The following is a 19,203-nucleotide window of genomic DNA, read 5'->3' as shown; positions in this document are numbered from 1 at the left end:
GCGGCCCGAGCGCACGGCACACGGCTGCGACGGTTCACGTTTATTGCCCCGTGCCCCGTCAGGGTAACCGGCTACGGGAGACCGGACCGCGTCCGCCGCCCAGGGCCGGGAGCGCTGCCCGCGGCGACGGAGGAGCGGAGGCGGCTCCGCTTCCTCGGAGAAGCCTGCCCGCGCTGCTCCCGGTGCGTGCTGCCGGTGCACCGGCTGGCCTCCTGCGGCGTCCCCAGGGGCCTGGGCATCAGTCGTCCTGCGGAAGGGAGGAGCGAGGTGCCAGGGACTGGGCCGAGACCGGGCCAGCCCCGGTGGCAGCGGGTGGCGCCAGCCAGTTGTCCCGGGGAGCGTTTCCACGCTGCCTCCAGGACAGGCTGCCGAGGGGTGCAGCTGCCGGTGCCCCGGAGCCGGCGGGAGGCTGAGGCTGAGGTTTTGCTCGGCAGGGCATCAGGAAGCAGCTGGCAGGTGGTACTTACATCCAGGTCATCCATGGCTGGCGGGGGACCCTTTTCTGTCACCTTCTCCAGCATCTGGATGGGAAACAAACGTCTGGATCCCCAAATACCCGGCGTCCCCCCATCCCACACACCCATGCGATGTGTCCCACGATCATGAGGCTGGTGGCCCAGCTCACCTCTGCATACTGTTCCACCATGGCCCTCTCCACCTCCTCGTCCCCTTCCCAGTCTCGCCAGTTGTCAAAGTCCACGGAGAGCCAGGCTGGCTGTGGACACAGAGAGCATCCCCTGAGCAGGGAGAGCAGCACTACAGGGACCTGCAGCCCGGGGGCAGCTCCTGCACAGGCAAGAAGCCTTGTCTGATTGAGAGGGGCAGGAAGCAGGATCCCTTTTCCTGCAGGCACTGATGCTGATCCTGAGTATGTCAAGGAAAAGGGGTGCCACGTCCTTCCTGGAGGGCAGAAGTCTGTGGACTAATGGTGATTTATCAGATATGGCTTTTTGGGAGCTCTGTCTTAAGTCCCCTGTGGGGGCCTCTGTGTCTATCCTGGGGGCAGGTTGGTTCCTACCAACCATGAGGTGCTGAGTGGGGATAGCACAAGCACTGAGGCACCAGGCACCACACACACCTTGATGTTCTCCTTGGTGATGCGTGGCCAGGCCACTTTCTCCTTCCACTTCCTCATAAAGCATGTAATGGAGCGGTCAGAGCGCTTCTCCCGTGAGTCCTGCAATGAGATCAGGGGTGCCTCAGTGTCTGCTGGGCTCCTCTCTGCACAGGATTAAAGCTCAGCCCTGTTCAGGCTGTGGGGTCACAGAACCACAGAGACAGGTTGTTTCTGGCCAAGGCAGCAGTGTGAGTATCAGCTCCAGGGCTAGGGCTCTCAGGCTCACCCCACTGACACTGTCAGGATGGGCAGCATTCAGTGTTAAGCAGTATTGCTCAAGACTGCACAGATTGGCTCTGAGCCTGACAGGCTGTCAGAGAACAGTTTGTTGGCGGGAAACCTCACCTTGGAGTTGACTCTGGCATACAGGTTGATCTCATTGTAGAACTCCACACCGTCTGCATTTTTGCAACTGCCAAAATATCACAACAACCAAGCTCAGGAGGGAGCTGAGGCTATGCGTGCTCTCGTCTCTCAGAGTCCTCCCCGTCCTCTGAACTACCCCCAGAGCAGAGCCGTGTCGGTCGGCAGGGCAGCGGCAGCTCACCTGAACACCAGCCGGTGGTCCTCGATGACGACCTTCACGTCCGTGCTGTCCTCGACACAGAACTCCAGGTACACGTACCGCGGCCGGTCGTACCACAGCGTCTTTGCGGGTTGCCTTGGGGCAGAGCAGAGCAGCGGCTATCAGCAGCGGCTACCAGCAGCGGGCATTTCCCGGTGCCCTGCAGTGCTCGCCCAGGGCAGGGGGCCAGGGGCGAGGAAGGGGCTCCGGACACGGGCTGGGCCGAGCCCCGGGACGGGCAGTGGGAGCCGGGCGGGTGCCGACCGGCCGGTGGGTAGCGGACCCTGGCCCGTGACTCTCCTCTGCCGTCCCGCACAGCCCCGGCCGGGCAGGCGGAGGGGCTCGGCCGGCCTGTGTCCGCTCCCCTCTGCCTGGCCCGGCGCCGCTCCCCGCTGCTCCAGGTCGGAGGCTCCTGTCGGGCGGTGCCTTTGCCGGGCACCGTGCACCGTGCATGGGTTCCGTGCGCCGCCTGTCCCGTCCGGCCGTGCTCACCTCGCCATGGCGGTGCCGACCCCGCCCCGCGCTATTTCGGGCGGGGGGCGCGGGCAGGGCAGGGCAGGCATGGCCGGGCCGGGCCGGGCCGGGCCCGGGGCAGCCAACCCGCGGCCCCGGCACCGCCTCCGCCCCCGGTGCGCGGCCCCGGGGCCGCGGCCGCGCCGCGAGGGGGCGCGCTGGCCCCGCCCGTGGCCCCGCCCGCTCCCGCCCCGCAGCGCCAAGATGGCGGCGGCGCCGCGGCGCCGGTAGCGGCGGCTATGGACGGAGAGAGCGGCTCGCTGGGCCCCGGCGAGCGCTGGGCGCCGGTGGGCGCCGTGTCGGCGGAAGAGGACGAGGACGAGGAGGACGAAGAGGCGGCGGCCACAGGGGGAGAGTCGCCGGAGTCGGTGCCGCAGCTGCGGGCCGAGCGGCGGCGGCTGCACGGGGCGCTGCTGGCGCTCGCCTCGCACTTCGCCCAGGTGCAGTTCCGGCTGCGGCAGGTGGCCCGCGCCGGCCCGGCCGAGCAGCAGCGCCTGCTCCGCGACCTCGAGGACTTCGCCTTCCGCGGCTGCCCCGCGCCGCTGCCCCACGGCCTCGGCGCCGCCCCGGTGAGCCTTTGCTGGGCATAGCCCCGAGGTTGGTGTGTGCGCTGAGCCCCGCCTGGAGCCCGGCAGCGGCTGCGGTCCCGCTGCCGGGAGCGGCTCGGCGGCTGCACCGCCTCGGTGCTCGGGTTTGCACAGCGCTCAGCACCAGACGTGCACAGGCTCCTGGTGACTCGGAGCCAGCTCGCAGGGATGTGCCCTGGAGCCCTGAGCGGTGTGTCACCGCTCCACGCCCTGGTACAGCACGGCTGACTCAGAGGATCTGTGATATGTACGTGTTATTTAGCTGCTTTCTTCCTGGATCCTGGGCTTGTGGGACAGGACATGGGTGCAAGCGGTCTGGAGAGGTGCTTCTCTTCCCTTGTCAGATGAGGTGATGTACCTGATACCTCTGCTTGGTGCTCACATTTCTCTCTCAGACTGGTTTGCAGTGCTGGCTAGTGTACATGAGTACATGAGCTGCAGGAGATACTCCTCACGTCATAATCCTGTTCTCTGTGGCTTAGGTATGACAATAAGTCTTCAATTTTATTTACTCGTAACTTTTTTTCAGGGTGAGCGAGAGAAGCAGGAGCAAATTGAGGTCCAGAAGGAGAAGCAGAGAGAGCTGATCCTGCAGCTCAAGACACAGCTGGATGACCTAGAGACCTTTGCTTACCAAGAAGGCAGCTATGATTCTCTGCCACAGTCTGTGGTTATGGAAAGACAACGGGTAAGGCTCACAAATCCTCCTGCTGTATTTCCTAGCCCTTGTGAGTGTCTTACAGACTGTCATCAGTCCGTATTTCTCAACAGCAGCTATAATAGAGTGTCAGGAGTTTGTCTACACGTGTGAACCTGTCATGTGTCTTTTGCAGTTATTTCTGTGCAGCAAACGTATCCTGTTTCTGAGGAAACCTCTGGGAAGGGAGTACTTAAAGCTCCCAGGCAGCAGTGCCACATGATGAAATCTCACTGCTCGCTTGTGTTCTGCAGATGATTATAAATGAGTTGATAAAGAAGCTGGACATGGACTTGAGTGAAGACTTTGCAACTCTCTCTCCAGAGGAACTGCGGCAGCGGGTGGATGCTGCCATAGCACAGATTGTGAATCCAGCCAGGGTAAAGGAGCAGCTGGTGGAACAACTGAAGACCCAGATAAGGGACCTCGAAATGTTCATCAACTTCATTCAAGGTCAGTGATGAGTTTTTGAATGAGCAGACTGAATTGATTTGTAATTCCCTGACATAGTAATGAGGAGGAAGGTCACGGATGTCAGGAGATGCAGGAACAGCTTCTGGGTCACAGAAAAGTACAAATCTCTCTAAACTGATGGTGAGGAGAAGTATTGATAGAGTGACAAAAGAGGTCTGGAGGAGACTGAGGAATGTTGAACTTAATACTTGGGATATGCAGCTGAAATTCACAAGTGTGAAACAATGATGTGAAATCCTTTTTGTAGATGAAGTTGGAAGCTCTGGAAAGGCAGAAGATGGCCACTGTGACTGTGGAGGCTCCTACAAACCCAGCACCCAGCCTTCTGGGAGCAGAGGTGAGCACTGCTGGGCTCAGCACTGTCAGCAAAGCTCCAGCTCCTCCCTGGAGCTTTGATAAGCATGAACCAGTCAGTGTGTGCTTTCTCCTGGCAGCTGGTTTCTGTGCTTTGGCACTCCCTCTGCTGAAGGCCTGTGTCCTGTTCCTTTACCCTCCTTCCATGGGATCCTCAGAGTAGTCACAGAGCTTGAGCATGTGGCATGGAGGGTGGGCTCTGTCCTCAGTGGGGGTCAGGAAGAGACTGCTGATACTTGGTGCAAAACACACTGTAATTTGTGCTCTTCAAGCTCTGAGCTCTGTGAGCTGGTACAGTGAGCTGGGGGGCATCCAGTGTTCTTTAGAGTCTGAGACATCCCTACTTATCCCTTGAACCTGCTGGAAATAAAATAATGTAGCATGATGAGGCATCTGCTGCTACTCAGAATGCTAACCTGAAGAGATTTTCAAATATTTGCTCTCCCTTTGTGCGAATGAGCAAGCAGAGTTGTTGACTCCCTAATGAGAATATGTTTTTCTCTTTTCTAACCTGGTCAGTGAACCCAGAAGATGCCAGAAGGATGCAAGAAACGGGCCTGCAGCTCATGCGCCGTGTGCTGGCCGTGCTGCAGATCTTTGCTGTCAGCCAGTTTGGCTGTGCCACGGGCCAGATCCCTCGCACCCTCTGGCAGAAGGACCAAGACAACCAGGACTTCTCCCCCTTAATAGAGAAACTGGAGTTGTCGGTGGAGCGGGTGAGGCAGCTTGCCCTGAAACACCAGCAGGGAGAGCATGTTATCTGCTCCTCTGAGCTGCAGGACGTTCCCCTGGGCGGCAGGGACGAGCTGACCCTGGCTGTGCGCAGGGAGCTGACGGTCGCTCTGCGGGACCTGCTGGCCCACGGGCTCTACGCCTCTTCCCCAGGCATGAGCCTGGTGTTGGCCCCCATCGCGTGCTTGATTCCCGCCTTCACACCCTCACCGCGGACCATGCACCCCTGGGAACTCTTTGTCAAGTATTACAATGCTAAAAATGGACAAGCCTTCGTGGAATCCCCAGCTCGCAAGCTGTCCCAGTCCTTCGCCTTGCCTGTGACAGGAGCAGTGGTTGCTACCCCCAAGCAGAGCCTACTGGCAGCCATCCACACGGTGCTCACGGAGCACGGCCCCTTCAAGCGCAGCGCGGACTCGGAGCTGAAGGCACTGGTGTGCATGGCGCTCAACGAGCAGCGCCTGGTCTCGTGGCTCAACCTCATCTGCAAGTCTGGAGCTCTGGTTCAGTCTCACTACCAGCCCTGGAGCTACATGGCCAACACGGGCTTCGAAAGCGCGCTCACCCTCCTCAGCCGCCTGAGCAACTTGAAGTTCAACCTCCCGGTGGACCTGGCTGTTCGGCAGCTGAAAAACATCAAAGATGCGTTTTGATGTGTTTTTATTGTACTTCATCCATTTTCCACTAGCAGGCAGCTGTTGGGCTCAAGAAGCCTGGCTTTTGTAAGACCAAGTTCATCTCTTTGGTATTTGCTTTTAGGGAAATTGTAGGGTGTCATGAGGTTGGCAGTGTATTGTCTGATGCTGCCCCTGCAGAGCCGCTGGAGCCCGCAGGTTGGGCAGCACCTCGCCCTGCGCACTCCCTGCTGCTCTCAGGCCAAACTGCCCTGCCCAGTGGCCAGTGACTGTTCGGGGGTAGGAGGCAGAGGCCTGACCACGGGGCCTGCAGGTGGGAAGGCCCGTGGGATGTGCAGCTGAGCTCCTTTGTGATTGTCTCTCACAGTCTCTGCTCTACCTTGCACACACGATCCCTCATGGAGGAGGGAGCTGGCAGGTGTTGAGGCACCGTCACCGGGGGCTGCTCACTCACAAGGGACTTGACCTTCCCCAGTAGGAGAAGATGGGGGCCTGTGCCCAGGGGCTCCTCCAGCAGCTCTGCAGTCTGTGTCCCTTGGGCTGCCGGGGCACTTTGTCCAAGGGACCCAGCTCCTTGTTCCAGGCTTTTGTGGGGGGTCAGAGCAGCCCGGTGTCCCGCGGGGTATATTAAATACTGCTGTACTCTGTGGGCTGAACCCGCCGCTGTCCTGTGTGCTCTGTCCGTTACCGGGGTTTTGACGTGGTGCACCACCATGCGCGGGGTGGGGGCGGCTGAGGCGGACACCGGCACCACCGTGCCCGGGGAGGGGGTGGCTGAGGTGGGCACCGGCACCGCCGGGGCGGGGGTGACTGAGGACTCGGCACCGCCGTGCCCGGGGTGGGAGTGGCTGAGGCGGACACCGGCACCGCCGTGCCCGGGGAGGGGGCGGCTGAGGCGGACTCGGTGCCGGCAGCAGCTGCCGGCGGCGCGGCGGAAGTGACGTCGGGCGGCTGAACAAAATCCGGGCGCGGCGTTCCCTTTGCCTTCCGGCCCGGCGCCATCGCAGCGGAGCCTCGGTGGGTGCGGGCGAGCGGGCGCGGGATCCGCCGCCATCCGCGGGGGCGGCGGCCGGGGCGCGGGTGGCGGGCACGGTCTGACCGCCGGCTGCTGTCTCCGCAGAGATGGGGAAGTTCATGAAGCCGGGGAAGGTGGTGCTGGTGCTGGCCGGCCGCTACTCGGGGCGCAAGGCCGTCATCGTGAAGGTGAGCGTGGGGCTGGGCCGGCGGGGCCACGCAGTCCTGCCGGGGCGGGCGGGAGCCCGGGGGGAGGTACGGGCGCGGGGCCGCGGTTCCTCGGTGCTACCGCCGCCGCGGTTCCTCGGTGCTACCGCCGCCCCGGCCGGTTTGTTTCAGAACATTGACGATGGCACCTCGGACCGGCCGTACAGCCATGCCTTGGTGGCCGGCATCGACCGCTACCCGCGTAAGGTGACTGCTGCCATGGGCAAGAAAAAGATCGCTAAAAGGTCCAAGATCAAGTCCTTCGTGAAGGTTTACAACTACAACCACCTGATGCCCACCCGGTGAGTGCTGCTGCCGGCAGGGTCTTGGCTGTTCTCTGCTGAAAACCGAGAGTTACCAAGGCTGTTAACGCCGTGGTATTAGTGTAGTAAGTAAATGTGAGGCTCAGGCTTTGCAAAAATGGAGTTGTGGTCTGAGGCTGAGTGGAAATATTAATGAACTTTTGGGATGAGGCAGCTGGCTCTTGTTTTAGCCACACTGAATTCCCTATGCTCAGGGAGTGTCAGCCGGTGAGCAGTTTGGGACAGCTGTGAGGGTCTGGAGCTGGCAGAGCCATTTCTCACTGTGCCTCAGAGCTCCCAGAGCAGCTCCCAGGCACTACATGGAACAGAGCTGCATATCCCTCAGAAAGGATGTGGCTGTTTCCTATATAGGCTGGATTGAGACTGCTTGGTTTGGTGATTCCTGAACTGAGGAGACTTTACGAACTGTAACTCCTTGACTGAGCACTAGAATGAGTGTTTGGCAGATCCTAGCTCTGCTTGGTTATCAGCCCTGTGCCAGGTACCATGTCCCTTTTGAATTGTTTTGCTCTCTCCCAGGTATTCTGTGGATATTCCCCTGGACAAAACAGTGGTCAATAAGGACGTGTTCAGGGATCCTGCTCTGAAACGCAAAGCAAGACGTGAAGCCAAGGTGAAATTTGAGGAGAGGTGAGTTGGGAGTTTGACTCTTCAGTGGTGTTGGTGCTCTTAGCCAGTATGAAAGGTTGGTGTCACTATGCTATAGTCTGTGCATTTCCAAGTTGGCACTTCTACCCCGGCTTCTTTGTGTGTGTGTGTTTGTTGAGGGTGTTCTTTTCACCTGTGTGTGTGTATGCACCGTCGTGCCACAGGATGATCTGACAGGATGCTGCCAGTTCATCCTTTCTTTTATCGCTGGGCTGGGTGAGCCAGGGCAGTGCTGATGCTTTGTGTGGGAGTGCTTGGGTGTATGCTCTTTCTTTATGGTTTTCTGTTCAGAAGCTCCTTTAGAGGAAGGAGCTGTGTAGCCTCAGTGGGACACAGAGTCTCAGGCAGCCCCTGAGCTGTTCTCCAAGGACGTCTCCCCCTGCCACACGAGGTGTCCAGTGGGATGTCCATGTACTGTGCTTGTGTCCATTGGGGTGGAAATTGCCACAGTGCAGGTGTCCTTCATGAGAAATCTGGATCTTGAAATACGGCTCTTGCTTCCCTTGGAATTTCAATATTTAAAGTGGATTTAGTTGTAGCCCAGGCCATAGAGACCAGGTGTATTGCCTCTGGGTGAGTTAGGTGCTACAATCTGTCTGTCTGGGACAGCTCAGGTACAGGTTTGGTGCTGTTACCTGCTGGTACACATCCTGTAACCTGTGTGTTTCTTTCAGGTACAAAACTGGCAAGAATAAGTGGTTCTTCCAGAAGCTGCGATTCTAAGGGTGTAACAAGGTTCCATCAATAAATGTTTATTAAAAACCATGGGGTTTTTTTGTTGTTGTTATCTAACAAACAAGCAGTGGCCTTTGTGGTGTGGTCATGCTTGCTCTGTGTCTCTAAGAGCTGAGAAAGCCATTGCAGTCCAGGTGAGTGTCAGTACATTTGTGGAGCCTTGTGCAGCCCGAGCCATGGGTGCAGGTGTCACCTCTGGGACTGCTCCAGGTGTGTCCAGGACTGTGCTTCCCTTCTGCAGCTGCAGTGTGCTTGATGTTCCTGACACAGCAGGAATCTCTTATTCCCAAAACTGGGGTGATCCCTGTGAAAAAAAAAAAGGGTGAGAGGGAGGGCAAATAGTTGATTTGGGTGTTGGATTTCAGCTTCCCAAAGGGTGGTCCTGGCTGCTGCCCACTCGGGGAGCAGGGGCTGGGTCGAGTTTATTTCTTTATTAAGTAGTTGGTCCGTTCGCAAGTTTATTTCTATAGTAGCTGTTCCGTTCCTGGCTGGCCAGGTGGGTGTTGACGGACGGCGAGTTAGGCGGGGCGGGGATGGGGGAAGAGAGGCGACGGAGGTATCGGAGGGGCTGGGCGGGCCCGGCCTTCCACCGCCCCCGGGCCGCGGTCGGGGCTGCGCTCGGAGGGGCCGGGGCGGGGCGAGCTGCCGAAAACGAAAGCGAAAGGTGAGAGCGGGCCCGGCGTTCCTGGTAGCACGGTCCCGGTGGGCTAGGCAGGACGGGGCTCCCCGCGGGACCGGGGCTCCGGGCCGTGCTGCCGCCAGCGCCGCGGGGATGGATTCGGAGGAGGTGAGGAAGAGCCGAGCCACGGGGAGCGGCGGGCGGGGCGCGGCCAGCGCGGCTGAGACCCCTCCTTGTCTTTAGGAGTTCGTCCGGCTGCAGGACGACGGCTCGGAGAGCCCCGAGCAGCTCCGGCAGGAGATCGAGCGGTACAAGGTGGGTCCGGCTGTGCCCGAGAGGCGTTGGCCGGCCGCATCCCCGCTGGCCGGGCTCCCCCGGTCAGCCCTAGCCAGGAGCTCGAGTGTCTTCTCTAGGAGTCAGAGGCGGCAGAGAGGAGTAATCCCATGGAGAGGAGAGCCTGTTCTGGGGTCCAGGCTCATTCCCACAGGCACAGCCTGTGCGGGGGCTGGGTGGCTGGTGGGGGTGATGAATGTCCTTAGGGCCTTGCTGTTTGATGGTGCTTCTCACAGGAGCTTTACAGTGTTCTGGAGCAAGACCATGCAAAGCTACAAATGGCCAAGGAAGCTGCAGAGCAAAGGACACAAGAGATGAATAAAGAAGAACTTAATAATATTTTTGAGCAACAATTGTCTTTAGATGGAGATGAAGAAAGAGCCCAGCAGGTCAGTGTTCAGTAGATGTCTTAGATTTGGAAGAGTGGCAGGGGCTGCATTATGCAGGTCACTGCTCTGAGATCACTTGCTTGAGATCCAGTGGAGATTTAATGGGAAATGTAAGGCCTGTGCCGAGAAGTGAGACAGTGCTGCAGCGAGGGGAGGGCTGTCCTCAAAGGAGAGGAGCCAGGGCAGAGCTGCAGACAGTCAAGAAAGGGAGAATGGGCTGGAGCTGTGTGCCCAAGAACAGTGCTGTGCTCAGAACAGAAGTGTACTGCAGCCCCTTGTGTCCTGATGTTCCCTACTTCCCACTATTTCCTTCTTTCCTTCCTGCCAGATTTCTGCAATAAAGGAGGAGAACAACAAACTGAAGCAGGAGAAGGAGATTCTGAATAATAAACTGGAAGAATTGAAGAAGAGGGCCTTTTGGAATGATCCTGTGATGGTAACAGAGTGTGTGTGGGCACTTGGGTCTGCTGACAAGGGCACAAGCCTGGCTGGAGAAGCTGCAGGTGAATGCAGCTGGGCACTGTGCGATGACTGGCACAGGTCCTCTGCCAGGGCCAGGAGCTCTGCTCATGGCTTTGGGCTTTCAGGCACAGCTAGGAGAGATTGTTGAGGTTTTCCAGCTGTTATTTTGAGCCACGAGTTTTCTCCTAGTCTGTGGATTGGCAGGGACATGCCCTGTGCAGGGTCCAGTCTCCTTCAGGGCCTGTCTGTACTTGCACCTAGATGCTGTCTGCCTTGCCAGAAAAGAAGATGATCTTTAAGGGACTCACAGCAAACAAGGAGGACATGAGCAAGCTGATGCTCAACCCCTTGATCTACTACCCTGTGCCAGGGGGCTCAGCTCTCATCACCTTTGAGGAGGCAGAGGGTAAGTGTGAGAAGAGTACTTCTCCAGCCATGTGTTCTTGATAATTTTGGGACCTGTCCTGTGTTCCCTCCTTGTGCCAGTTTGGCACTGCCCCCCTCCCTGCCTTGTGTGGGGCTGTGCCACCTGCCCGACACCTTTGCTGTGCCGTGTCCTGTCCTGGAAAACGCTGGGAGTGGGCAGTCACTGTGCTCGGGGCTCTCTCTGCCCGCAGTGGCCCAGAGGATCATACAGAAGAGGGAGCACACGGTGGAGCTGAGCTGTGGGGAGCTGGAGGAGCTCGACCAGTGCAGAATGCGAGTGCAGGCAGTGCCAGTGGACATCCTGCTGCCATCTGCCCTGGAGGTAGGGCCCGTGGGTCCCTATGCCATGGGGCTGCTCTGGGCACGCTGTGAACCCCATCTGAGCCTGCCTTAACCCGGGCACTGCTACCAGCCACACCCAGCACTGCTCCCCCGAGCTCTGGGGCCAGTCCTGCCCTGGCACTGACTGACCGGTGCCACCACAGATCAGGATGACTCACAGCAGGAGGAGCATCCTTGTGTCTGACTTGCCCGACCTGGACATTTCCAAGGAAGCACTGCTGGACAAGCTGGAGCTCTTCTTCAGCAAGACAAAGAATGGGGGCAGCGAGGTGGAGAGCAGGGAGTTCCTGGAGAACTCTCGCCAGGTGGTGCTGACCTTCACACAGGATGGAGGTGCGGGGGGTGTGCTGAACATGGGTCGCGGGCAAGGGTGGAGCAGCCTGACCTGCTCTGGGGAGAAATCTGAGAGCAGATGAAGCTGTGTTTGAGAAACAGGGAAGGTAGAGTGAGCCTCAGGCTGTCCTGCCTCCTCCAGAGTGCTTGTGTGGGTGAGCTGAGCAGTGAGCTTGGCTGCGTCAAGCCTTGGTGCCTATGCCAGGGACAGAACCTCCCCTGGAGCTTACCTGGGACCTGGGCAGTTCAGGGCTTTCCTCTCCATATGCAGTGGCAGAGCCGCTAATTGAAAGAGGACATATCGAGATGCCCATTGGGAAAGGGAAATACAAAATCAAAATATCACCGTGCATGAGTGGAGACATCTCTAACCTGCAGGTAAGGGCATGAACCCTGTGCAAGCAGCACCTCCCAGCCTGGGTTGAGGCAGCACAGGTTGGGGGGCTCCTGAAGCCCCTCTCCTTGTGCTGCTCTGCACCTCACCCGCTGCTCTGCCCAGCTGCAGCCCTCCCGCTGCCCCACGACCGTGCTGCTCCTGGGCATCCCCGACGTGCTGAGTGAGGAGTCCATGAGAGACGCCCTGGAGATCCACTTCCAGAAGGCCAGCCGCGGCGGCGGGGAGGTGGATGCCCTCGCCTACGTCCCAGCGGGGCGGACAGGGGTGGCCGAGTTCGTGGAGGACACGGGCTAGTCCTGGCCAGCTACGGGCTAGTCCTGGCCAGCCGGGGCTGAGGAGCTCCGTGCGTCCGTTGACCCGCGGGCAGGGGGGGAATTAAAGCGTCTGTTGGGAGCACCAGAGTGTCTGTTGTGTTGGGGCCGGGGCGAGCCGGGCCGAGCTCCGAGGGGCCGGGCCGAGCTCCGAGGGGCCGGGCCGAGCTCCGAGGGGCCGGGCCGAGCTCCGAGGGGCCGGGCCGAGCTCCGAGGGGCCGGGCCGAGCTCCGAGGGGCCGGGCCGAGCTCCGAGGGGCCGGGCCGAGCTCCGAGGGGCCGGGCCGAGCTCCGAGGGGCCGGGCCGAGCTCCGAGGGGCCGGGCCGAGCTCCGAGGGGCCGGGCCGAGCTCCGAGGGGCCGGGCCGAGCTCCGAGGGGCCGGGCCGAGCTCCGAGGGGCCGGGCCGAGCTCCGAGGGGCCGGGCCGAGCTCCGAGGGGCCGGGCCGAGCTCCGAGGGGCCGGGCCGAGCTCCGAGGGGCCGGGCCGAGCTCCGAGGGGCCGGGCCGAGCTCCGAGGGGCCGGGCCGGGCCGGGCCGAGCTCCGAGGGGCTGGACCGAGCTCCGAGGGGCCGGGCCGGGCCGGGCCGAGCTCCGAGGGGCCGGGCCGAGCTCCGAGGGGCCGCACCGGGCCGGGCCGAGCTCTGAGGGGCCGGGCCGAGCTCTGAGGGGCCGGGCCGCGCCTCCCGCGGGCCCGGGCGGGGCAGCTCCGTTTTCGCTTTCGTTTCCTCGTGGCGGCGGGCCCGGCGCGGAGCCGAGGCCGCAGAGCCGCGGTGGGAGCGGGCACGAGGGCCCGGTCCCGGTGCGGCGGGGCCCGGCAGCCGCCGCCGCGGGCATGGCGGGCCGCACGGTGCGGGTGCAGGGCTTCCCCGCCGAGCTGCCTCCCGACAGGGCGGCCGACAAGCTGACCATTCACTTCCTGCGCTCCCGCAACGGCGGCGGGGACATCGCCAGCGTGCGGGTGCTGCCCGGCTCCCTGCCCTGCGCCCTCATCACCTTCGAGGCGCCGGAAGGTAACGCTGGGGGCCTGGCCTGCCCCACCATCCCCAGTCCCACTCTTCCCTGTCCCACCGTCTCCAGCCCCACTGTTCCCTGTCCCACCATCCCCAGTCCCACTCTTCCCTGTCCCACTTACCCCTGTCCCACCATCCCCAGTCCCACTCTTCTCTCTCCCACTATCCTCTGCCCTTTCTTCCTTGTCCCACCATCCTCTGTCCTAGTGCCCCTGTCCTGCTGTCCCCAGCCCCACCATCCCCTGTCCCACTGTCCCTGGCCCCACTGCTGTCCCTTGGCTGGGCTAACATGAGTCCGGGTGGCTTTTCCCACCAGTGGCCCAGAGGATCCTGAAGGTGAAAAACCACGTGCTGGCAATCGGAAAGACACGGTACCCGCTGGAGGTGACACCACACGCTGCAGAGCTGAGCCCCAATGAGGTACTGAGGGGACGTGGCAGCCCCAGCTGCTCCCACACAGACTCTCTGCCTGGCAGACAGCTTGAGAAGGGGGCCCTTACTCTTGCCTTTCATCTTAATTACACTTAAATCTGTTTTCATTCATATTCAAATGAAGATTTTTTTTTTTTTTTGCTGTGCTAATAGCACAGGGACAGGCAGGCAGGCTGTGCAGCTCAGTCATCTGGCATTTGTGCCTGTCAAATGGAGGGTAGTCAGGCTGGAAGAGAACAGGCACTTTTCCCCAGTCCATCTGGTGCCACATGGGGGATCCTGTTAATGCCTCTGCCGTGTCATCAGCTGGACTTACAGTGTATTGTTCCTCTTTCCTTCTCAGGAAAGCTTAGCATACAGACATGCTGGTGTCTAGGGAGCACAGGAGAGTTCTTGCCTCTTCCTGCAGTCTCAAGAGACCGTGACTGTAGCCATGTGCCATGTTTTCATGTCTGAGTCCCAAAAACAAGGGCATGGGAATTAGCCTGGCCTTGCAGACCTTTTTGCAAGCCTGTGGTGCCAAAACTGCTTGAAGAACTGGAGCTGAAGGTCTGCAAAGGCAAGAGAGCAACTGCATTTCAGATGCAGAAACAATAGTGGATTTCTTGGGTCTGGGCTTTTTGAAGAGCTCTCAGTGTAGAAATGTGACCCTGTCTCTGTGCAATTTCACCCTCTGAGTCCTTGTTTGCAGAAAGCTTTTGACAAGTGCACAAGGTCAATGAGTTGCTTAGTCTGGGTTTTTTGGCCCTGTCTGTGTCAGGGTCCATCTCTCTTGAAAGCAGGGTGCTGAGGGAGAGGGGTGGAAGAATGTGTCATCTCTTCTGTCACAGTGATGCAGGGGCTACTTGCCTTCTGTGCCTTTAAAAGGAGTTGATTTTGGTCCTTGCTCTCTCACTCCCTTGCTATCTACTTGCAGATCTTCACACATGTGAACATGACAATTGACTATGGCAAACTACCCACTGGCAAAACCCTCCTGAAGGACTTGCACAAAGGCTACAGCAATATACACTTCAGCTTCGACTCACAGAATATGCAGTGCATAGTCCAGGGACCATTCACTGAACTGCAGACCTTCAGCAGAGACCTGCTGGGCAGCCTGAACCTCAAGAGAGATGCCACTGGCCAGATCCTCCTGCCAGCTTCCAGCTGTGAGGCCAAAAAGGTGGGAATGCATGATCAGCAGCAAGTTCCTGACTCCACTGAGTCAGTACAAGAGGCAGCAAAGCTGCCAGACTGCGACCAGGTGCATGAAATGGCAGCTAAAGCCCCATCATCTCAGAGCCCAGTGAGTGGGAAAGCTGTGGAAGCTTTGGGGAAGCTGGAGGACTGTTCCCTAGCAGTGGACTCGGACATTTACTTGTACATGCAGAGGTTCTGTGCTGCTGAGTACCAGGGTGTGCTGCACCAACATCACGTGGATGTGGTGCATGTCAGTGGCGATGGCATTGCTGTGTTGTACCTCCACCCATCCGGAGGCGTGCCTGGGGACATGGATGCACTGCGACAGGCCCGCCTGGCCCTGCAGCAGCTCTACCAGCAGCTGGAGGCGAGCCTGTGCAAGGAGAAGATTGCTAAGGAAGGGCTGGGAATGGACAGCCAGGCACTCAGGGCTCTGACGTGTGAGCTGCAGAAGCTGTATCCCCAGCTGCTCTGTGACGAGGATGTGAAGCAGCTTTATCTTGTTGGAAATCGTGTTGATGTGTCCAAGGCCAAGCAGTTCCTTGAGGATTCTGTCACCAGGAGAGGTGCTGCACACACGGTTGACATGCTGAGCAGCTCCCAGCCCTCTGGCACCACAGAACATGCACTACACCTGGCCAAAGCTCCTGTGCATACTTCATCCACAAGGCTTAGCTCAAGCAGACCGGAGCAGAAAGGTGAGTTCAAGCTAGCTGCCAACTTCAGCACCCTGAAAGATGACAGGTCTCAGGCTGGCCAGGGCCTCCTGATGAATCAGGACTCTCCACCAGTGGGACAGGTGCAGCTTTCTGGGAAGCATTCATCAGAGATAGATGCTCCTGGTCAGAGTGACCCAAGGGCACGGACCCAGCAGTATCGGCCTCCCAGCCGTGTGACAGATAAAGTTCTGGGGTCAGCAGCAGAGCCTCAGCAGAACGACCACAGAGAAAGGGGCCATGTGGAAGGAGGTGCCGGACTCACAAGAGAAAAGGTGCAGTTGCCCGTTGAAAGCAAAGCGAACAGCACTTTTCAGCATCCTGAGTACTCTAAAGGCTCAGGTCCCATTGGGTACGACTCCTTCGCTGGCATCAACAGCAACTGTGATGTGACATGGACCTCTTTTGTTTTAGGCTGCAAACCCTCTGCATCCAGGTCTGTGCTGCGACGGTCCAACAGCTTCACCCTACCAAGGTCAAAGGAAAGCAACAACTCTGGAGACATCAGCAGCAGGGTGAGTGAGGAGATAAGCCTGGACACTCTGCAGTGGTTTTACCTGAAAGATGTCTGCCATGCCACTATTGATGAGCTGTGCAGGGCTGGAGGAGTGCACATCTTGGAGCGCCACGCTGGGGACTACACAGTGCTGACGCTGCAGGCAGAAGACAGGAGAAGGCTGCTCCAGGCTAAATGGAAGATGGAAGATCTTGTGCAGAAGTGCCCTGACTTGGTGTGTCAGAGTGTGAGCTACTCAGAGCTTGCTGTCAGTGGTCCAGATGACAGTGACCTGAGTGAACTGTGCAGCCTTTTGCGAGGAAAATCCTTCCAGGTTGGACTCAGCAAAGACAAGTACAAGCTCTATCTTGCCTGCCCCAAGGAGATGCTTCCAGGAGTGGCTGAGGCCTTCCACATGTTTTCTTCTAGGAGGCTCTGTGCCATGAAATCTTTAGCCATGTTTCCTGAACCAGAGAGTACAGGGAAATCAAGTGTCATCCAGCCAATCAGAAGCCAAGACCCATTGCTGGAGGCAGCCCTTCCTGGCAGCCTGAATTCCCTACAGCACCTGAACATTGATAAAGTAGACTCTAAATGTGTGCTCCGGGTTTCCTGGTTGCCAGAGGCAGAGGAAAAGAGGTCCCCCAAACCTTGGAGGTTCCAGCAGGCTTGGGGGCAGGAGGAGGCCAGGGGCTATATTGATTCTGGGTCTGGGAGAGGAGGAAGCAGCCTTCTGAGCCTTGGTGCATGGGATAAGCCAAGTTCTCCTGGCCTGAGGGAGTTCCAGGAACAGCGGAAGACAAAACTGTCTCTGGGGGAGCCTGACAGCACCCGGCTAAAACAACTCTTGCCAGACAGATTCCAGTTTGCAAGAGACAAGAGCAGAGGAGGCCACAATGAAGCAATGGGACAGCAGCACTGTCCAGTCCCTGCAGCTGATGAAGCTCCTCACTCTCTGCCCACCTGGCTATCCAGGGCCGTGGCTGCTGAGCCACCCCCAGCTGTGGCCCACCAGGCACCTGCAGCAGAGCCCACAGATCAGGGAAGGGCCCAGCTCCCAGGGGGCAGGAGCAATGAGCAGGAGGAGCCTGACCTCCCATCACAGCAGAGAGGAGACCCAAGCCTTGGACAGGAAAGCAGCATGATCCCTTTGGACCAGTGTGATTCTTGCAAGGACTCAGGTGTGACCTGCCAGGGCTCCTGTGGTCACACCTTGTGCAGGACATGTTTTGCAGCAGACAGTATGCAGCCAGCTTGCTGTGGATCCTCCTCAGCTGCTGCAAGCTGCAAAATCCTGGGGACACTGAAGATCTCCTCCCTGTCTCAGAGCCTGCCTGGATACTCTCAGGACCCAACACTTCAGCTTGCTTACAGCATCCCTGATGGCGTGCAGGAGGTAGGTACCACCACAGAGCTTCCCCATCCCACTGCAGCCCACACGGGGAGATATCTGTCAGGATGGTTGCGGGAAAAAGAGCAGCCACAGCTCCCTGCCCCACAGGCAAAGCAGCAGAGATATTAACCTATGAAAGGCAAAAAGCTCCACAGCAGGATTTGGAGCAGCTTCCTGCTTCTCAAGAGCATGTGTGACCTGGTTTTAGTTGACAGTGACTATCAGCCCATGGGGATCATGGTCATCAGTGTAGTTTTCAAGCTAGACAAACCTTAGAAATCCCCTCAGAGACAAAGCACTCCAGCCATTGTTTAAAATATCTTATTCCTGTTCTAAGGTTGGGCACCCTCGCCCAGGACACCCTTACAAAGGGGGGAATTTTTGTGCCTTCCTGCCTCATAACAAGGAAGGGCTGAAGACAGCAAAGCTGCTGAAGAAAGCATTTGAATGTGGGCTGACATTCCAGATCAAGTCCTGCAATGGAGAGGAAAGAGTAACATGGGGCCCTATCCCCCACAAAACCTCCTGTGATGGAGGCAAAGCCAGGTATGGCCCAGCTCATTCTAAGCTTCTGGGTATGGTTATGGGTTTTTTAGCAATGGGAGGAGGAGAACCATAGGTTCCGGCTCTACAAATCCTGGCAGGGATGGGTCTTCCACTCTCCCACAGTGGCAGAGTTGGTGCTTTTCTTTGCTTCAGCTTGCAGGGCAGCTATGGCATGGCAGACCAGCCCTGGCACTCTCCAGCTGGAGCAAAAGCCCCTGCCCATCCCACATCCATAAGTGGTGTGGAAACCTGTAATTCCCCATGGACAAGAACTGTGGCCCCTGTTCACTTACAGCCTTTCCCATGCCAGTGCTGGCTGGGTATGAGCCGTGCCTGCAGGCAGCAGGACACCCCAGAAACAGGACTTCCCCTCTCAGCCCCTGCTGACAGGGTGGGACAAAAAGAAAAGGCTGCTTCCCACATCAGCAGGATTTACAGTGCTTCCTCTCTGCCCCACAGGAATGGCTACCCGGATGGCCAGTACCTCTGTGAGGTTGGCACAGTTCTCAATAAACTGGGCCTTGTGTGATTCTCTCACAGCCACAGCCTGTGCCTTCCCCTTTGCCTTCTTCTCCTGCTGAGAAAACTGCAGATTAACAGAGACAGCTCAGGAAAAAGCAGGTGTTTGTCAAAGGAGCTCCTGCTTTCCCCACGTTTCCAGAACTCTGCACATTGGCAAAGAGCAGCACCTCCGTCCCTGCCCCATGCAGGCTTCAGCATGGATCCGTGCTTCCCAGAAACTCCAGCTCCTCTTGGATGCATGTCCTGAAATCACAGAACTGAGCCCCCTTTGGCTTTCAGTAGCAGACACAAACCTGGGCAGGAGTCTACACCTAGTCCAGCCCCAGCTTCTGGAAGTCACTTCCACCTCCTGCCACTACAGAGAGGTTCCAGCTCAGCTGCTGCCAGGGCTGGGGTCAGAGATGAACTGTCTTTACTGTAAGCTCTTCACACTGACAGCTCAGGCCCCAGCAGACAGCCCCATGCTCCAGCACCTGCTCTGAGGCCAGCAGGTGACCTGGTGCTCTCTTGAGAAGAACATTAACAGCTTTCAGCACCCACAGCAGTTGGCTCCCAGGGACAGTCTCTATGCTGACAATAAACAGGATTTATTCTTACGTTTGACAGTGGCTGTTCATGCCTTCAGTCCCCACCTGGCTACTGATACACCCAAATAGGAAGTGCAGAGCCCAGCTAAAGGCTTCACAAACAAAAA

At 58.6% G+C, this 19,203-nt stretch overlaps 5 protein-coding genes across 5 annotated transcripts; 4 read left to right on the top strand and 1 right to left on the bottom strand.

Moving 5' to 3' along the window:
• Nucleotides 1-25: 25 nt before the first annotated feature.
• PTGES3L (prostaglandin E synthase 3 like) lies at nucleotides 26-2,283 on the bottom strand. The gene is made up of 7 exons (XM_021532854.2): nucleotides 2,175-2,283; nucleotides 1,665-1,778; nucleotides 1,463-1,529; nucleotides 1,079-1,177; nucleotides 626-715; nucleotides 468-521; nucleotides 26-247 (listed from the first exon to the last, which is right to left on the bottom strand). The coding sequence occupies exons 1-7, from the start codon at nucleotides 2,243-2,245 to the stop codon at nucleotides 239-241; spliced, it is 504 nt and encodes a 167-aa protein (XP_021388529.2). The 5' UTR covers nucleotides 2,246-2,283; the 3' UTR covers nucleotides 26-238.
• A 99-nt stretch (nucleotides 2,284-2,382) lies between these two features.
• On the top strand, nucleotides 2,383-6,332 carry RUNDC1 (RUN domain containing 1). The gene is made up of 5 exons (XM_021532835.2): nucleotides 2,383-2,764; nucleotides 3,312-3,470; nucleotides 3,734-3,932; nucleotides 4,201-4,290; nucleotides 4,827-6,332. The coding sequence occupies exons 1-5, from the start codon at nucleotides 2,435-2,437 to the stop codon at nucleotides 5,690-5,692; spliced, it is 1,644 nt and encodes a 547-aa protein (XP_021388510.2). The 5' UTR covers nucleotides 2,383-2,434; the 3' UTR covers nucleotides 5,693-6,332.
• Nucleotides 6,333-6,639: 307 nt separating this feature from the next.
• Nucleotides 6,640-8,631, top strand: RPL27 (ribosomal protein L27). Its single transcript, XM_021532855.3, has 5 exons — nucleotides 6,640-6,691; nucleotides 6,795-6,877; nucleotides 7,028-7,197; nucleotides 7,738-7,848; nucleotides 8,541-8,631. Exons 2-5 carry the CDS (start codon nucleotides 6,797-6,799, stop codon nucleotides 8,587-8,589), a joined length of 411 nt encoding a protein of 136 aa, XP_021388530.1. The 5' UTR covers nucleotides 6,640-6,691; nucleotides 6,795-6,796; the 3' UTR covers nucleotides 8,590-8,631.
• Nucleotides 8,632-9,227: 596 nt separating this feature from the next.
• IFI35 (interferon induced protein 35) lies at nucleotides 9,228-12,298 on the top strand. The gene is made up of 9 exons (XM_021532841.2): nucleotides 9,228-9,388; nucleotides 9,464-9,535; nucleotides 9,790-9,942; nucleotides 10,271-10,378; nucleotides 10,666-10,810; nucleotides 11,022-11,152; nucleotides 11,316-11,505; nucleotides 11,777-11,883; nucleotides 12,005-12,298. Exons 1-9 carry the CDS (start codon nucleotides 9,374-9,376, stop codon nucleotides 12,194-12,196), a joined length of 1,113 nt encoding a protein of 370 aa, XP_021388516.2. The 5' UTR covers nucleotides 9,228-9,373; the 3' UTR covers nucleotides 12,197-12,298.
• A 746-nt stretch (nucleotides 12,299-13,044) lies between these two features.
• On the top strand, nucleotides 13,045-19,105 carry LOC110471881 (uncharacterized). Its single transcript, XM_021532933.3, has 5 exons — nucleotides 13,045-13,222; nucleotides 13,539-13,642; nucleotides 14,571-17,444; nucleotides 17,779-17,987; nucleotides 18,447-19,105. Exons 1-5 carry the CDS (start codon nucleotides 13,045-13,047, stop codon nucleotides 18,514-18,516), a joined length of 3,435 nt encoding a protein of 1,144 aa, XP_021388608.2. The 3' UTR covers nucleotides 18,517-19,105.
• Nucleotides 19,106-19,203: the final 98 nt, after the last annotated feature.

Source organism: Lonchura striata, chromosome 25 (genome assembly GCF_046129695.1).
Source record: "Lonchura striata isolate bLonStr1 chromosome 25, bLonStr1.mat, whole genome shotgun sequence".
Lineage (NCBI taxonomy): Eukaryota > Metazoa > Chordata > Aves > Passeriformes > Estrildidae > Lonchura > Lonchura striata.
The sequence above is the reverse complement of the archived record's forward strand: the minus strand, read 5'-3'. Positions and strand labels throughout refer to the sequence as shown.

Bases quoted from the DNA above. Each gene is read 5' to 3' on its own strand.
- PTGES3L (XM_021532854.2), bottom strand. From the start codon at position 2,245: ATGCCTGCCCTGCCCTGCCCGCGCCCCCCGCCCGAAATAGCGCGGGGC. The intron at 1,178-1,462 runs GTGAGGTTTCCC...ATCTCATTGCAG, and splicing joins ATGCCAGAGTCAACTCCAAG to GACTCACGGGAGAAGCGCTC. The intron at 716-1,078 runs GTGTGTGTGGTG...CTGTGTCCACAG, and splicing joins TCACCAAGGAGAACATCAAG to CCAGCCTGGCTCTCCGTGGA.
- RUNDC1 (XM_021532835.2), top strand. From the start codon at position 2,435: ATGGACGGAGAGAGCGGCTCGCTGGGCCCCGGCGAGCGCTGGGCGCCG. The intron at 3,933-4,200 runs GTCAGTGATGAG...TCCTTTTTGTAG, and splicing joins GTTCATCAACTTCATTCAAG to ATGAAGTTGGAAGCTCTGGA. The intron at 4,291-4,826 runs GTGAGCACTGCT...TAACCTGGTCAG, and splicing joins CCAGCCTTCTGGGAGCAGAG to TGAACCCAGAAGATGCCAGA.
- RPL27 (XM_021532855.3), top strand. From the start codon at position 6,797: ATGGGGAAGTTCATGAAGCCGGGGAAGGTGGTGCTGGTGCTGGCCGGC. The intron at 7,198-7,737 runs GTGAGTGCTGCT...GCTCTCTCCCAG, and splicing joins AACCACCTGATGCCCACCCG to GTATTCTGTGGATATTCCCC. The intron at 7,849-8,540 runs GTGAGTTGGGAG...TGTTTCTTTCAG, and splicing joins AAGGTGAAATTTGAGGAGAG to GTACAAAACTGGCAAGAATA.
- IFI35 (XM_021532841.2), top strand. The intron at 9,536-9,789 runs GTGGGTCCGGCT...TGCTTCTCACAG, and splicing joins AGGAGATCGAGCGGTACAAG to GAGCTTTACAGTGTTCTGGA. The intron at 9,943-10,270 runs GTCAGTGTTCAG...CCTTCCTGCCAG, and splicing joins ATGAAGAAAGAGCCCAGCAG to ATTTCTGCAATAAAGGAGGA.
- LOC110471881 (XM_021532933.3), top strand. From the start codon at position 13,045: ATGGCGGGCCGCACGGTGCGGGTGCAGGGCTTCCCCGCCGAGCTGCCT. The intron at 13,643-14,570 runs GTACTGAGGGGA...ATCTACTTGCAG, and splicing joins CAGAGCTGAGCCCCAATGAG to ATCTTCACACATGTGAACAT. The intron at 17,445-17,778 runs GTAGGTACCACC...TCCTGTTCTAAG, and splicing joins TCCCTGATGGCGTGCAGGAG to GTTGGGCACCCTCGCCCAGG.